At 41.5% G+C, this 18,580-nt stretch overlaps 1 protein-coding gene across 1 annotated transcript; it reads left to right on the top strand.

The window, feature by feature from the left end:
- Positions 1 to 1,186: 1,186 nt before the first annotated feature.
- On the top strand, positions 1,187 to 18,163 carry LOC120034335 (adenylosuccinate lyase-like). The gene is made up of 11 exons (XM_038980854.1): positions 1,187 to 1,392; positions 3,837 to 4,040; positions 6,111 to 6,155; positions 6,344 to 6,423; positions 10,212 to 10,430; positions 10,564 to 10,654; positions 10,791 to 10,860; positions 11,233 to 11,471; positions 15,546 to 15,635; positions 17,415 to 17,591; positions 17,857 to 18,163. The coding sequence occupies exons 1-11, from the start codon at positions 1,249 to 1,251 to the stop codon at positions 17,941 to 17,943; spliced, it is 1,446 nt and encodes a 481-aa protein (XP_038836782.1). The 5' UTR covers positions 1,187 to 1,248; the 3' UTR covers positions 17,944 to 18,163.
- Positions 18,164 to 18,580: the final 417 nt, after the last annotated feature.

The raw sequence follows: 18,580 nt of genomic DNA, 5'->3' as shown, positions 1-18,580 counted from the left end.
GTACTGTATGTGGCAATGTATGCACCTGTCAGTTGGTTGCAAACCGTCAATAAAAACTTAAAGAAGAAGCAGACTCAGAAGTGTGTGGTTTCAGGGTGGGTGAAAACAGAGTTTGGTGTTGTGGAATCGCTGAGGGTCTTGTGGTCTTGTGATAATTGTTTGTGTTTCTGCTGGTCAGAGGGTAAAGGCGCTCCACGGTAAACGAATGATGGCAAGAAACGTGAATTGTTTTGCTCTCAAGAAAAGGGTGCCGTTAAAAGGAGTAATTACTGGGGTAGAAGTAAATGTAAAAGTTGACCAACTGAAGGGGAAGATTCCCAGTGTTTGTGATGCTTGTAATTTTGTGTGACACAGACAGGGTGGCGTGAGTGGTGAAACAGAAGAGCCATTGTTTGTTCTTTTGAGTTTTGATGTTGAGTCTTTGCCATACAAAGTGATATTAGGTTATCGTGTATGAGATTTTGTGCCGAATACATTACACTGTTACAGGTGTCAAGCTCATGGGCATGTGGCAGCAGTGTGTAGGAGGGAGGTTTGTAGATGTGAGAAGTGTGCAGAAGGGCATGAGACAAAGGAATGTGTAGCATTGGGGAAGGTAGTGGTATGTGTTAATTGTAGGGGTGCCCATCGGGCTGGGGATCAGAAATGTCCCATGTGAGAGAGGAAGGTTGAGGTTTCCAGGGTTAGAGTAGTGCATAAGTTGTAATTTGCTGAGGCAGTGAAGAAAGTAGAGGAAGATGGGTCAAGAGGGAGGGATCCTGAGAGGAGTGGTGTGAGTAGTAGATCTGTACAAGTACAGAGGAATAAATCAACAAGTGATATGTTTCAGTAAGATTGGATTTTTTTGCATTTATAGCAATGGTTATCAAGTCGCAGAAAATTTAGGTTGTGGTGGCAGCTGCAGAGAGGTATTTGGGTGTGCGAGACTTGACATCAGAAGAGTGACAGGGTGTGTTAAGTGGTGTCCCATCCTTTCAGGTTGTCAGCCTTAGTTAGGACTAAATAGATGTAAATAGTCGAGTAGGGTTGTGTTTTTATTATAATATATTTTTTTGTGAGTGTTGTTAGATGGTAGGGTATTTTTTTTTTTTTTTTTCAAGCAAAGTATAAGGGAGTTATACTCCAGTCTAGTAGATGGCGGTAATGCAACATTTATTGAATGCCAACCGCCGTTAAAGCTCATCGAAGAAGACGAGGTTTACTTACTTGCGTGCTGCCTGCCTGAGGCTTGCAACATACGTGTCAGTCATGGACACATTTGACGAATTTAATAAGTATCGTTCGCCGCTGGTGTCACGATATGCCAGCAAGGAAATGGCCTATAACTTCAGTGACAGGAAGAAATTCACAACGTGGAGGAAACTGTGGATCTACTTGGCCAAAGCTGAGAAGGTGTGCGCTCTAAATAGCCACTTAGCTAGCTAGCTGTAATCTTGGCTAGTGATCATGAATGAGCATGCATGTTATTTTAGTTATCTAGCTATAGCATGTTTCAGTAGCTATCTAGCTATAGTTTTCCAAATTATTTGTGCACTTTCTGCTACAAAATGAAGTCTATTTTAAGTTTGCGACCTTGAGAGATCCTTCTCAAGTTCTCTGCTCTAAATATAGGAGGACCTTATAGTAAATGAACAGCTTCAGAATATAACGGTACTGTATTTGCCTTACAAGACAGAAGATGCAAACCAAACAAACGAGCTAGTAGGATGCAGTGTCTTGTGATAAGCTGTGGAGTATTGATGCATGGTTGTGGATGTGACAATGCATGTAGTTATTCATCAACAGTACCCAGTTGTTGGCAAAGTCAGGAAAGTGACTGGGAGGGTTGGTAAAGTAAGTTACGCTAGTCAATCAACCCTGTAGAAGACCCTCAGATATGTACCCCCTATCTTCAATAATCTAGCCTCTCTTTAACTTGATGTCAGGGTTCCAAATCTCTTTCAGCTAGTTCAGGGACTGCACTGCAAATTCCAATATTCCACTGCTGTTGGCCTACACTGTTTGGAACCTGGATATGGATTTCCAGCCATTTCCACATGATAAACAAACCTACAGAGAGTGAAACCTGGATAAGAGTTGTCCAGCAAAGACCTTTTTAAGAGAAAAACACTAGGCTATTTTTGAAGACAAAAATGACTTCCACATCTCTTCTAATTTCCAGGGAGGCTGGGTGTTTGTAATTAACCTTACTATCAGACCCTCTGTCACATGCAACAGCTCAGCTGATCTGTTAGTGGAGGGGAAATGGACTACACAAATATAAGGAATAAGGATATAGGCAGGGCCTAGCCTATGGGCAAAAAGTACAAAATACAGATATTTTGTATCAAAATAAATGACACAATTCTTAGACAAATATATTTGAAAGTAGCTGGCCCGAACAGCAAAAACATTCTCGGTAATGGTTTTACATTGACTGTATTATGTTTTTGTTGAACTACCTTAGTTGAGCAAGTCCACTCTGGTAATGGTGTCTGCTAAATCACCTTAATGTATATGTGAAAATGAACATATCAAAATGAACTACAAAGCACACAGTGTATTGTTTCGGGGCAGAGCTATTAGAATAATACTCAGCATGCTTTGCAATTGTTACAATTTGTATATTTAGTTAATTTAGTGCAATCAGACTTCTGATACCAATGCAGGGTGAAAGGTGGGCCACAAAATGTGAACCGCTATACAAAATGGTATAGAAAAGTATTTTGAAAATACAAAATACATTGGGGTGTAGTTCAGCCCAGTGTAATTCAAATGACGAAGTACTCAGAAGTAATTAAAATACGTATTTCAAATACATGTAACAGAAATACTGCATTTGGGGCTTTTTAGCAGCCACACACACACACACACACACACACACACACAGAAAGAGCAGGGCTATGGTGGTGGAATCTGTCTCTTCTCACACTCGCTAGTCGCTACTATAGTCTTGTGCCCTCGTGAAAACGAATGTACAGACAGTGTTCCCATACAAAATGTTGTTTCGTCAGATTTCAAATAGCAAGTTTGTCTCCAATGTCTCTCTGAAATCTGCTGGGGTGTGTTTGTGTCAAAAAATAGCCAGGCCAAAATGTCAAGGTAATAGGACACTAACCCCCTGAGAGTTAGCCTAGCCTCTTTACGCTCTTCACTCTCCTTCCTTGTCCCTAAATAACCCTTCTATGTTTTCAGATATGTAAGTTGCATGTGATATTAGTGGAAACTCCACCACTGCACTGCTTATAGCCTACCTATCCAGATCCAAGTAAAAAAACATTTAAGTGTTACTAACGGCTAAGGGGAAGGAATGTCGCTCGCTATTGTCATTAACACAGGGCCAAACTCCTCTGCTCTGCTACTCGAACAACACGTTCTATTTTTCAATGGTTTTAAATAGAACTGCTACCATAACGAAGATTGTGCTGGAATAGTTTTCCTAGTTTCTGTGCGAGATAGATATGGAGCAAAGCAACCACCTCTAGCTATCTGTTTGAAAGTTATCTGAAAATGTTGACCCACTTTCTGGACAGTTCCACCACACATCCCATTGACACAATTGGCTTACTTTTATGATATAGTACCATACAATGTGCAACTACTGCAATGGAGCAACAATGTTTCAGCTTAATAAAAGCCAGAGAACACTTGATGAAGTAGCTAGCGCTTACACTGAATGCGTATCAGTTAAAAAGAGTATCAGTTAAAAACCAACAATGACAGGCTGCAGTGCTTTCACTACGCCTCCAGGGTACCAGCTCTAACTTTCTCCGCTCCTCTTGTCCTTCCTGTTGACCACCAGGCTCTTGGTCTGCTCCTTATAACTCCATCTCCTCCTCTTATTCTCCCTTCTCCAGGCTCTTGGCCTGCCCGTCACCGACGCCCAGGTAGCAGAGATGGAGAGCCACGCTGAGGACATCGACTTTGCCATGGCGGCGGAGGAGGAGAGCAAGCTGAGGCACGATGTCATGGCCCACGTGCACACTTTCGCCCACTGCTGCCCCACCGCTGCTCCAATCATCCACCTGGGTGCCACATCCTGTTACGTGGGAGACAACACGGTAAGAGAAGCCCAATCCCAAATAGACCTCGAGATCTGAGATGGTTTGACAGGTGTAGGCGTTGTTACTTAGCCTCTAGTAGACTAGGTGAAAGTTTCACTATATTGCTTATACCAATCAAATCCTCTTAGATTTCCACAAGGGCACAGGGCTTGGGGGATAATTTTGGGTTAGGCCATGTATTGTACATGCAACAGACTGCAAACAGTTACTTTTAGACCAAAAGGACCACGTTATTTTAGGATGAGTGTTTAATGGTCACGTTTGTTTCTCATGGGTATACATTAGATGTTGACCGATTTAATCGGAATGGCCGATTTTAATTAGGGCCGTTTTCTTAATCGGTAATCGGCATTTTTGGACGCCGATTTACATTGCACTCCACGAGGAGACTGCTTGGCAGGCTGACTACCTGTTATGCGAGTGCAGCAAGGAGCCAAGGTAAGGTGCTAGCTAGCATTAAACTTATCTTATAAAAAAACAATCAATCTTAACATAATCACTAGTTAACTACACATGGTTGATGATATTACTAGTTTATCTAGCTTGTCCTGCGTTGCATATAATCAATGCAGTGCCTGTTAATTTATCATCGAATCACAGCTTACTTCGCCAAACGGGTGATGATTTTAACAAGCGCATTCGCGAAAAAAGCACTGTCGTTGCACCAATGTGTACCTAACCATAAACATCAATGCCTTTCTTAAAATCAATACACAAGTATATGTTTTTAAACCTGCATATTTAGTTAATATTGCCTGCTAACATTAATTTATTTTAACTAGGGAAATTCTGTCACTTCTCTTGCGTTCTGTGCAACAGAGTCAGGGTATATGCAGCAGTTTGGGCCGCCTGGCTCATTGCGAACTGTGTGAAGACCATTTCTTCCTAACAAAGACAGCCAACTTCGCCAAACGGGGGATGATTTAACAAAAGCCCATTTGTGAAAAAAGCACAATCATTGCACCAATGTGTACCTAACCATAAACATCAATGCCTTTCTTAAAATCAATACACAGAAGTATCTTTTTTTAAACCTGCATATTTAGTTAAAAGAAATTAATGTAAGCAGGCAATATTAACTAGGCAAATTGTGTCACTACTTTTGCGTTCATTGCACGCAGAGTCAGGGTATATGCAACAGTTCGGGCCGCCTGGCTAATTTGCTAGAATTTTACAAAATTATGACATAACTTTGAAGGTTGTGCAATGTAACAGTAATATTTAGACTTATGGATGCCACCCGTTAGAGAAAATACGGAACGGTTCCGTATTTCACTGAAAGAATAAACGTTTTGTTTTCGAAATGATAGTTTCCGGATTTGACCATATTAATGACCGAAGGCTCATATTTCTGTTTGTTATTATATTATAATTAAGTCTATGATTTGATAGCGCAGTCTGACTGAGCGGTGGTAGGCAGCAGCAGGCTCGTAAGCATTCATTCAAACAGCACCTTCCTGCGTTTGCCAGCAGCTCTTCACTGTTTATCACTTCAGGCCTATCAACTCCCGAGATTAGGCTGGCAATACTAAAGTACCTATTACAACATCCAGTAGGTATATGAAATACAAATGGTATAGAGAGAAATAGTCCTATAAATAACTACAACCTAAAACTTCTTACCTGAGAATGTTGAAGACTCATGTTAAAAGGAACCACCAGCTTTCATATGTTCTGAGCAAGGAACTTAAAAGTTAGCTTTTTTACATGGCACATGTTGCACTTTTACTTTCATCTCCAACACGGTTTTTGCATTATTTAAACCAAATTGAACATGTTTCATTATTTATTTGAGACTAAATAGATTTTATTGATGTATTATATTAAGTTAAAATAAGTGTTCAATCAGTATTGTTGTAATAGTCATTATATATATATATATAAATAAATAAATCGGCCGATTAATTGGTATCGGCTTTTTTTGGTCCTCCAATAATCGGTATCGGTATCAAAAAAAATCATAATCGGTCGACCTCTAGTGTGTGTATATATGTATATATATACAACTTTGAGATTTCTATGCATAATGACTGTTATGCCTGTTGTTTCCCCCCCCCCCCCCTTCAGGATTTGATCATGCTTCGTGACGGTTTTGACATTCTCCTGCCGAAGGTAAGTTAGAGTGGTTATAGACCAGGGAGGATTACTTCTACTACCCCCAGGCCAGCACTAGATACGGATAGTATGCTGTAAAGTTATGTGCAACTTTGTGTTGAAAATGTCTGAGAAAGTCAACCAAGTATGATCCTGTATATCCCTCATCACTTCCGTAAACTAAAAACACATTTCTGTCTTTATAGTTGGCCAGAGTGATCGACAGACTATCAAACTTTGCTGAAAAATACGCTGGTCTCCCCACCCTGGGTTTCACACATTACCAGTAAGTATGAACACCTCAGAAGGTTCTAACTGTTAACTCGAAATGACACAATGACAAGGTTCCAATTTAACAAAGTTTACTATACCGTATGAACACACTACAAGGTAGCCATTCCACTCAAGGCTAGGTCCATCAACAACCAAACTTCCCGCGCAGGCGCACTCTTGACAGAGTGATAGCCCCGTAATAACAATCTTCCTCTTTTCTTTAAAGACAAATAAAACCTCAACAACATAATTCAAGATCCCCATTACATATGGGTTGTGTGACAGTTTTTATTTGTATTACTCAAGCTGCCACTTTCCATTACTGAGAGCCTGCTCCTTTTTTAGTGACAGTCGGCAAGCTGTTCCTTCCTCTGCTGGATTCTGTGGTCGACCACCGAATCCAGCAGAGGAAGGAACAGCTTGCTGACAAAGTGATATTCCACATACAGCAACCGTCATTGGACGAGCAGGAAAAGAAAAAGGAAAACACCAGAACTGGTCCAACTTGCAGTACTCTGAACCAGCTACACTTTCTGGTACAACAGGGTCAGCTGACCTGCCACTTGTAGATAATCTCAGAATTGAACCGGTGGAAAATCGAGAAACTGAAATATAGGGATACTTAAAACATGAACTTAAAAATAACTTATATTTTAGTCCATGAGCGTGACCCTCAAATTTGGGCTGTCGGGCATGCTTGGGCCGACGATCTCAGTGATTTTCTTCAAGGTCTATGTCTCTAGAGTTGGAAAATGTGTGATAGCAGTGCAGCAATGGTAGCTTTCTCTGTGTTATCACTCCTTTATTCCATCCCATACATTTTCCCCATAGGGATTGTACCCTATGACAAACAATGTCTGTATAGAACATGTTATTGCTCGCGTATGGCCGTTAATCATATATCATTGAAAAGCTTAGTTTCACAGCTATCCATCAGGTCAATGTTCAGGTCAACAGAACCTTGACCTTTGACCCCTAGGGTACATATAAGAATGACCTGTGTAAATTGCTTAAAAAAGGAAACCCTGATACATTTCAATCTTTGTTTGACAAGTGGTTCTGAAAGGCCATGAGTTTACATTTCAAATTATATATAATAACCAACTTTGAAAGCACCAGCTACAACTATTGTTTTAAAAAATAGCCCATTTCACACGCACTGCTAGAACAGACTTTTAAAAAGATTGTTAGATGCAGGGACATCACAGGATTCAAGTAAGAACTCCACAGAAGCCTTTTTCTAATATGGCCGCCAAACAACTCAATAGGGTCTTATTGGATCAATTTTGCATGATCATATCTGTATGAAATATAATTATAATATATAATAATTATAATATCATAAAATGATCATATTGATGTAGCATACACAACCAAATGAGCCAAGTGTGCAGATATAAAGATTATTCACAGAATTGTGGTAAGAATGTGCCCGAAAAGCTATCTGAATTGCTGATTTCTGAAGATGTCATGATCAATAATTGCAATATTTTATTTTCAAACATGTAAAATGGATATGTACAAGTGAATAGTCATGGATGTGAGCTGATTTAAAATGATATACAATGTTATCCTATTAACTATTGGTAATGCCCTTTCAGAACCACTTGTCAAACAAAGATGAAAATGTATCAGGGTTTCCTTTTTATTAGCAATTTATACAGGTAATTGTGATATGTACCCTAGAGGTCAAAGGTCAAGGTTATGTTCATCTGGGGGAGAAGAAAGTGTCTGATTGGTATCTGTGAATCTGAGCTTTTCAATGATATAATTAAAGGTGAGCATATAACTTGTATACTGACATTGTTGTATACCGACACATCTCCAACTCTAGGGACATATATAAAATTCTATGTTTTTACCTTTATTTAACTAGGCAAGTCAGTTAAGAACAAATTCTTATTTACAATGACGGCCTACATGGACTTTCAAGGAAATCAAATCACTTTATTTGTCACATGCGCCGAATACAACAAGTGTAGACCTTACCGTGAAATGCTTACTTACAAGCCCTTAACCAACAGTGCAGTTCAAGAAGAGTTAAGAAAATATTTACCAAATAAAGTAAAGTAAAAAGTAACAAAATAAAAGAACAATAACGAGGCTATATACCGGGGTACTGGTACCTGTGTGCGGGGGTACAGGTTAGTTGAGGTCATTTGTACATGTAGGTAGGGGTGAAGTGACTATGCATAGATAATAAACAGCGAGTAGCAGCAGTGTACAAAACAAATGGAGTGGGGGGGGGGGGGGGGGGGGGGTTTGTCGTGAAGAGGGCTTCACGACTGTCTTGGTGTGTTTGGACCATGATAGTTCGTTGGTGATGTGGACACCAAGGAACTTAACTCTCGACCCGCTCCACTACAGCCACAGCGATTTTAATGGGGGCCTGTTTGGCCCGCCTTTTCCTATAGTCCACGATCAGGTCCTTTGTCTTGCTCACATTGAGGGAGAGGTTGTTGTCCTGGCACCACACTGCCAGTTCTCTGACCTCCTTCCTATAGGCTGTCTCATCGCTGTCTGTGATCAGGGCAATCACTGTTGTGTCGTCAACATACTTAATGATGGTGTTGGAGTCATGTTTTGGCCACGCAGTTGTGGGTGAATGGGGAGTACAGGAGGGGACTAAGTACACACCCCTGAGGGGCCACAGTGTTGAGGATCAGCGTGGCAGATGTGTTGCTGCCTACTCTTACCACCTGGGGGTGGCTCGTCATGAAGTCCAGGATCCAGTTGCAGAGGGAGGTGTTTAGTCCCAGAGTCCTTAGCTTAGTGATGAGCTTCATGGGCACTATGGTGTTGAACGCTGAGCTGTAGTCAATGAACAGCATTCTCACATAGGTGTTCCTTTTGTCCAGGTGGGAAAGGACAGTATGGAGTGCGTTTGAGTCATCTGTGGATCTGTTGGGGCGGTATGCGAATTGCAGTGGGTCTAGGGTATCCAGGAGGATGCTGTTGATGCTGAGGATTCTTAGCGGGATTTTTTGTAAGCGTCAGGATTAGTGTCCCGCTCCTTGAAAGTGGCAGCTCTAGCCTTTAGCTCGATGCGGATGTTGCCTGTAATCTATGGCTTCTGGTTGGGATATGTACGTACGGTCACTGTGGGGACGACGTCGTCGACGCACTTATTGATAAAGGCGATGACTTTGGTGGTATACTCCTCAATGCCATTGGATGAATCCCGGGACATATTCCAGTCTGTGCTAGCAAAACAGTCCTGTAGTGTAGCATCCGTGTCATCTGACCACTTCCGTATTGAACGAGCCACTGGTACTTCCTGCTTTAGTTTTTGCTTGTAAGCAGGAATCAGGAGGATAGAATTATGGTCAGATTTTTCCAAATGGAGGGCTGGAGAGAGCTTTGTATACATCTGTGTGTGGAATAAAATCACTATGAGACATTGTCAGCCTAAGTGAGCCCGACCACTAGCTCATGGACTATGTGCCATTGTGGATATATCCCATTTGTCTATGAACACTTATGTTCCTCTCAGATTAAAGAGTGATGTATTCAGTGCTTCTGAGTCCACTTTAATCTCTCTGCCTTATATTTCTCAGTCTTCATCTTTCTGTTTTATTTTTATATGAATCTTTATTTTTCCCCTCCACATTTTATTTTAACTAACTACAATGTGATTTTCTGGAATGTTTTTTCTCATTTTGTCTGTCATAGTTGAACTGTACCTATGATGAAAATTACAGGCCTCTCTCATCTTTTTAAGTGGGAGAACTTGCACAATTGGTGGCTGACTAAATACTTTTTTGCCCCACTGTATATATATAACCTACCTACCTCTACCAGGCCGGCCCAGTTGACCACAGTGGGTAAGAGAGCATGTCTGTGGCTCCAGGACCTGGCCATGGACATGCGGAACCTTCAGCGCGCCCGCGAAGACCTGCGTTTCCGGGGGGTGAAGGGTACTACGGGCACCCAGGCCAGCTTTCTGCAGCTCTTCCAGGGGGACCATGATAAGGTGGAGGATCTAGACAGAATGGTCACGGAGATGGCAGGCTTTAAAAAGTGAGTTAAATGTATACTTTTATGTCAACAGTCTCTTGAGTTTCCTATTTGCCACACGGTTTGTCATTTGAGTACAAACAAATCCCTGAAATACCTTTATTTTTTTTTCAATCCTGTACATTTTTCCTCCCAGGGCTTACATGGTGACTGGACAGACGTACAGTCGTAAGGTAGACATCGACTCCCTCTCTCCCCTGGCCAGCATGGGAGCCACCATCCACAAGGTTGAGATGAGATTTGACAGTTTGTTTTTCTTACTACCGTAAATCACAAGTCTGTCTATGGCGAAACAATGCCTCCTGATGGTCTTTGACAGTAGTGGAATGACCCACTGGTAATATATTATACTCTCTTCCTCAGATCTGCACTGACATCCGCCTGCTGGCTAACCTTAAGGAGATTGAGGAGCCTTTTGAAAAGGAGCAGATTGGTGAGTCATAAGAAGGAAATTGGTCCACTTCCTACCCAGGTATAAAGGAATCTAATGCCAAAACTAGGGTTAATATACTTTGTATTTCCTTGATTCCTCACATCCTCTCTCCTTACCTCTCAAAGCAGATTGGAGCAAAATATCAGAAGAACCTTCACCTCTGATCTTCTGCTCCAATGTACTTTAAGAAAGAGGCAAGGAGAGAGGATGTGAGGAATCAATAAAATACAATTGAGCCCTAGATTTCACTTTGATTAAGGCACCAACTGGTAAACCATCCTGGCTCAGAGTAAACAGCTAGTTTAAGCTATTTCCTAAATGCCAACCCATTGTTACTTGTCTGGGTCCCACTGACTGCCTCTCCCCCACCAGGCTCCAGTGCCATGGCCTACAAGAGGAACCCAATGCGTTGTGAGCGTTGCTGTAGTCTGGCCCGCCACCTGATAGCGCTGCTCGCTGACCCCCTCCAGACCGCCTCTGTCCAGTGGCTGGAAAGAACACTGGATGACAGTGCCAATAGGAGAATCTCTCTCCCTGAGTCTTTCCTTACCGCTGACATCATCCTCAGCACCCTGCAGAACATCACTGAAGGCCTGGTGGTCTACCCCAAGGTAAATTCCTTGGATTTATTAGATAATTAGAAGTAGTAGGCTTGTCCAGACAGAAATGAATGAGGATAAAAACGCAATAAACCAGGAGGCTTATTTCCATTGTTGTCCTCATAAGGTATTATCACCACCATTTTAAACCTTGTCATTTCATGAGTAATGCACACACAACTGCACTTATCCCACAGTACGTCTGTTGGCTATAACACATCACAGAGGAACAACATTCAACTCAAACTGTCTTGTATGTTATGTAGGGGTGTAACGGTTGTGTGTGGAAGAGATAGCGCTCCTCCATCATCATTTAAATCTCCAGTCTGGGAACATTTTGGCTTCCCAGTAGATGCAAAAATGTATTGAACTTAGGAGGAAATCAACTAAATGTATTGAATTTATTAGGACATTAATTCATTTGCCCAAGATGATGATAAGACATGAACAAAATGCACAAGTAATTCTTATTTTTTCTTCAACTTTCTGAAGAGGTAATGGCGCGAGAATGCCCCTGTCTGTGTATAGCTGTACACAAGGATGCTAATGACAACTGTCTTCTGGTAGATGGGAAGTCTTTCCCATAAACCTTCTCAATGAAATGTTAACCATAAAGTATGCTATGGACAGTGCCGTCGGAAAGTATTCAGACCCCTTGACTTTTTCCACATTTTGGTACGTTGCAGCCTTATTCTAAAATGGATTAAATAAAAATCCTCAGCAATCTACAACAATGCCCCATAATGACAGAGAAAACAGGTTTTTAGAAATGTTTGCAAATGTATTCAAATTAAAAACTGCTACCTTATTTACATAAGTATTCAGACCCTTTGCTATGAGACTCGAAATTGAGCTCAGGTGCATCCTGTTTCCATTGATCATCCTTGAGATGTTTTTACAACTTGATTGGAGTCCAGCTGTGGTAAATTAAATTGACTGGAGATGATTTGGAAAGGCACACACCTGTCTATATGAGGTCCCACAGTTGATAGTGCATGTCAGAGCAAAAATCCAGCCATGAGGTCGAAGGAATTGTTCATAGAGCTCTGAAACAGGATTGTGTTGAGGCACAGATCTGGGGAAGGGTACCAACATATTTCTGCAGCATTGAAGGTCCCATAGAACACAGTGGCCTCCCTCATTCTTAAATGGAAGAAGTTTGTAACCACCAAGACTCTTTCTAGAGCTGGCCGCCCGGCCAAACTGAGCAATCGGGGAGAAGGGCCTTGGTCAGGGAGGTGACCAAGAACCAGATGGTCACTGACAGAGCTCTAGAGTTCCTATGTGAAGATAAGAGAACCTTCCAGAAGGACAACCATCTCTGCAGCAGTGGCCAAACGGAAGCCATTCCTCAGTTAAATCACATGACAGCCCACTTGGAGTTTGCCTAAAGACTCTCAGACCACGAGAAACACATTATCTGAACTCTTTGGCCTGAATGCCAAGCGTCACATCTAGAGAACCTGGCACCATCCCTACGGAGAAGCATGGTGGTGGCAACATGCTGTGGCGATGTTTTTCAGCGGCAGGGACTGGGAGACTAGTCAGGATCGAGGCAAAGATGAACAGAGCAAAGTACAGAGAGATCCTTGACGAGAGCCTGCTCCAGAGCTCTCAGGACCTTTAGACTGGGGCGAAGGTTCCCTTCTCAACAGGACAACGACCCTCAGCACACAGCCAAGACAACGCAGGAGTGGCTTCGGGACAAGTTTCTGAATGTCCTTGAGTGGCCCAGCCAGTGCCCAGACTTAAACCTGATTGAATATCTTTGGAGAGACCTGAAAATAGCTGTGCAGCAACACTCCCATCCAACCTGACAGAGCTTGAGAGGATCTGCGGAGAAGAATGGAAGAAACTCCACAAATACAGGTGTGCCAAGCTTGTAGTATCATACACAAGAAGACACGAGGCTGTAATCGCTGCCAAAGGTGCTTCAATAAAGTACTGAGTAAGGGTCTGAATACTTCTGTAAATGTAATATTTTATTTTTAATAAGTTAGCAAACATTTCTAAAAACATGTTTTTGTTTTGTCAGTATGGCGTATTGTGTGTCGATTGAGGGGGGGGGGGGGGCAATTTGATACATTTTAGAATAAGGCTGTAACCTAACAATGTGGAAAAAGTCAAGGTGTGAATACTTTCCGAAGGCACTGTATACCTGGCAGAATGATATCATGATTATTTGCATCAATTCAGTGGTGATTTGTTCATCAAACTCTGCAATCACATGTGTGCTACATAAACACTGTTAACCAAACAAGGCACTTGCTGGTGTGCACGTTAATGAAAGGGTATCTACACCCAAAAATGAAAATGTCTTTGTTTTTTGCCAGACCTAAAATGTGATTGTGGTTTAAGCATTGTTGTGGGCTTTGAACCTCCAATGTTGTTTTTTCTATTAAAGTGATTTTGACAGTGGAAAATCAGAAACCTGGAAAAACTAAACGGAATTGGGCAAAAAATAAAGCCATTTTATTGGGCTCTACATTAGTGGCAAGAAAAAGTATGTGAACCCTTTGGAAATACCTGGATTCCTGCATAAATTGGTCATAAAATGTTATAGACAAACAGTCTGCTTAAACTAATAACACACAATTATGTGTTCATGTCTTTATTGAACACACCATGTCTGGTGTGAACTGCTCTCTTGAGGTCATGCCACAGCATCTCAATCGGGTTGAGGTCAGGACTCTGACTGGGCCACTCCAGAAGGCATATTTTCTTCTGTTGAAGACATTCTGTTGTTGATTTACTTCGGTGTTTTGGGTCCTTGTCCTGTTGCATCACCCAACTTCTGTTGAGCTTCAATTGGCGGACAGATAGCCTAACATTGATAAACTTGGGAATTCATTTTTCCGTCATTGATAGCAAGCTGTCCAGGCCCTGAGGCAGCAAAGCCGCCCCAAACCATGATGCTCCCGCCACCATACTTTACAGTTGGGATGAGGTTTTGATGTTGGTGTACTGTGCTTTGTTTTCTCCACATAGTACTGTGTGTCCTTTCTAAACAAGTCAACTTTAATTTCAACTGTCCACAGAATATTTTGCCAGTAGCACTGTGGAACATCCAGGTGCACTTTTGTAAATTTCAGACATGCAGCAATGTTGTTGTTTTTTTGACAGCAGTGGCTTCTTCTGTGGTGTCCTCCCATGAACACCATTCTTGTTTAGTGTTTTATGTATCGTAGACTCGTCAACAGAGATGTTAGCATGTTCCAGAGATTTCTGGAAGTCTTTAGCTGACACTCTAGGATTCTTCTTTACCTCATTGAGCATTCTGCGCAGTGCTCTTGCAGTCGTCTTTGCAGGACGGCCACTCCTAGGGAAAGTAGCAACAGTGCTGAACTTTCTCCAAATATAGACATTTTGTCTTACCATGGACTGATAAACATCAAGGCTTTTAGAGATAATTTTGTAACCCTTTCCAGCTTTATGCAAGTCAACAATTCTTAATCTTAGGTCTTCTGAGATCTATTTAGTTCGAGGCATTTTTCACATCAGGCAATGCTTCTTGTGAATAGCAAATTCAAATTTTGTGAGTTTTTTTATAGGGCAAGGCAGCTCTAACCAACATCTCCAATCTCGTCTCATTGATTGGACTCCAGGTTAGCTGACTCCAATTAGCTTTTGGAGAAGTCATTAGCCTAGGGGTTCACATACTTTTTTCCAACCTACACTGTGAACGTATAAATTATGTATTCAATATAGACAATAAAAATACAATCATTTGTGTGTTAGACAAACAAGTGTGCTTAAACTATTGTTGTGATTTGGATGAAGATCAGATCAAATTTGATGACCAATTTATGTAGAAATCCAGGTAATTCCAAAGGGTTCAAATACTTTTTCTTGCCACTGTATATGATCTATTCCTGGGTTAGTTTTGCATATTTTGCCCAAACTAAAATGAACTACAGTAACTTGGCGATTAATTTTCCTGCTGTACCGAAACTGAACCGTGACCGCAATACGCACCGAAACCTGGGTTTGGTGAACCATTACACCCCTAATGTTATGTATCCCTATCAAATTTTCATCTATCTCTTTCCCTCTCGCTTTCTCTCATCCTCTCGCTCTCTCTGTCAGGTGATCGAGAGACACATCCATCATGAGCTTCCCTTCATGGCTACAGAGAACATCATCATGGCTATGGTGAAGGCTGGAGGCAACAGACAGGTACGCACCCTTCTAGTACAGCATGACACCACAACCTATTAGAACAGAACGTATTTCTCAGACTCCACGTTGCATAATGAGTCGCACGTTGCATAATTAGTGTAGCGCATCTATTCCTCTGTCAGTTTAAATTATAATTTAGCTGTGGTGGCGAGTGGAGATGCAGACCTCGATGAGTCTTCTGTTGTTACATGTGCATTTTATACATTGGAGCAGGGTGAGCAAAGTTGATACATTGTGTCATTTCATCACCTGGTATAACCAAGGGCACAGGCCAGTCTGAGTAGGCTTTTCAGTTGCAAGTTCGCTGTCATGTAGCCTTTGAGTGACATAGAGGAACAATGAAGCACCATTTCGCGACAGGCATGCTTGCAGCTTTACAGCAAAGAAAATGGCTTGTCTCTAGCTTAAAAGGTTAATAAAATATGGCCCATATTACTGGAGCAACTTTTTTTCTTCTTCCGGTGCGATTTCATGCACATTTTAGATCATTTCACAAACCATGAGTCCCTTTTTTAAACTAATCCCAGGTTGCTAATTATTAGTTTGATAACAAACGATGTTGTTCAGTCATGTCATGTTAACTAGCTGGCTAACAACCTGGTGACTTGACAGTAGGTCTAGTCAAATTTGATTGGCACGAGCAGAAAGGAATAGACTCTGCTATTTATGATATATGCTTCAAAGGTAGGATTCATACAGGCCTAATGTAAGCATAAACTATACCAAAAATCGATCTCTTTCTGGTGCTCCTTAAATTCTGTTTGTCGCCTAATGCATTTAGTTTGGTGCCTAAGTTGTGAACTGTGTGTGTGTGTGTGTGTGTGTGATAGAGGCCGATGGATACTTGTTATCGTGACAATACTGCTTGCTACCTCCTGTATGTGTGCTTATTTTCTTAAACAGTACAATAACTGAATCAAATGACATTTTAATCCCCAGATTGCATGTATACTGAACTAAAATATAAACCCAAAAAGTGTTGGTCCCGTCTTTCATGAGCTGAAATACAATATCCCAGAAATATTCCCATAAGCACAAAAAGCTTATTTCTCTATACATTTGTGCACAAATTTGTTTACATCCCTGTTATTGAGCATTTCTCCTTTGCCAAGATAATCCATCCACCTGACAGGTGTGGCATATCAAGAAGCTGATTAAACAGAATGATCATTACACAGGTGCACCTTGTGCTGGGGACAATAAAAGGCCACTCTAAAATGTGTAGTTTTGTCACACAACACAATAACACGTCTCAAGTTTTGAGGGAGCATGCAATTGGCATGCTGACTGCAGGAATGTCCACCAGAGCTGTTGCCAAAAAATGTAATGTTAATTTTTCTACCATAAGCTGCCTTCAACGTCATTTTAGAGAATTTGGCAGTAGGTCCAACCAGTCTCACAACCGCAGAACACGTGTAACCACGCCAGCCAGGACCTCCACATCCGGCTTCTTCACCTGCGGGATCGTCTGAGACCAGCCAGCCGGACTGCTGATGAAACTGTGGGTTTGCACAACCGAAGAATTTCTGCACAAACTGTCAAAACACTCTCAGGGAAGCTATGCGAAGATGTGTCGCGCTGCATGAGGCATATGGTGGTCACACCAGAAACTGACTGGTTTTCTGATCCACTCAACATCTGTGACCAACAGATGCATATCTGTATTCCTAGTCAAAATCTTTGAAATTGTTGCATGTTGCGTTTGTAATTTTGTTCAGTTTATTATTGTGTAATCACACAGTAACAGTTTCTCTCGTGTCTGTGTTCTTGCACCAGGACTGCCATGAGAAGATCCGTGTGTTGTCCCAGCAGGCTGCAACCGTGGTCAAACAGGAGGGGGGGGACAATGACCTCTTGGCCAGGGTCCAGGCTGACCCCTACTTCGCCCCTATCCTGGGCCATCTAGACAGCATCCTGGACCCCAAGACCTTCATCGGCCGCGCCCCCCAACAGGTACTATACAGAACACATACCTTTGTTTTTCTCAACTTTGCCTCAGAGTTTTGTAATATAATTTTAAAATACCTGATGTTAAACAGAAAATAATATCCAGCACACTGGGGGTCTTGGTACAGATTTAACGGTGGCAAAAAGATCCATTCAATCTGTTGAGCTTCAAAATCACATGTGCTCTTTTGTATTTAGTACATCATACAGCTTTTCTCCATGTACCTATAGTTGGCGCAACCTAACACATCATTCTCTCTCACTCACTCAGGTGGCGAGGTTTCTCTCTGAGGAGGTACGCCCTCTGCTGGAACCTTACAAGGCCGAGATTGACGTCAAGATCGAGCTGGAGCTCTAAAACGGGGGACAATCCTGACCTGTAAAACGACTAACCAAAATACTTAAACTGACCCTTAATTTAACCCTGACTTAATTTAAACCAATTCTGAAATATTGTTTTGCAAGTCAAGAGTGGCCTTTTCACTAAAACAAACACATACTGTTACACACCAAAATAAACCTCATCATGACTGACATTGCATGCTTCACTGTAAGACAATAAAAGACTGAAATCAGAAGTCAGTGAGTTTGTAATGATGTTATGCTAAACTAGCAGGGTTAAAACATATACATATGAAATCTCTGAAATATTTCAGGTATATGTATTTCATACTGTTCCAACACTGTATTTTCCTAAATTAATGTATGATTCACTAAGTAAAACATCAACATTGTTGTTAATGAAATTCCTTGTTACTTATTTGAGGCACAGTAAACCTTTTAGACTAAAGGACCCAGCTTCCTCTTCAAATGGTTGGGGTCAAAGGTCCTTTGTCCCAGCAGTCTTTATTACCAAGAGTGTCATCATATGAAGTTGATAATATTGGTTCAGTGGAGCCATTATTACTCATTTATTGCTTTGTATTTGAATTATCTAATGCTCAACAGCAGACGCCCTGTTACAGCTTTCAGTCTGGAGAGAAAGAAGACTATAT

The sequence above is a fragment of the Salvelinus namaycush genome, chromosome 41 (assembly GCF_016432855.1).
Source record: "Salvelinus namaycush isolate Seneca chromosome 41, SaNama_1.0, whole genome shotgun sequence".
NCBI lineage: Eukaryota > Metazoa > Chordata > Actinopteri > Salmoniformes > Salmonidae > Salvelinus > Salvelinus namaycush.
This window is presented reverse-complemented; position numbering and strand designations above follow the sequence as displayed.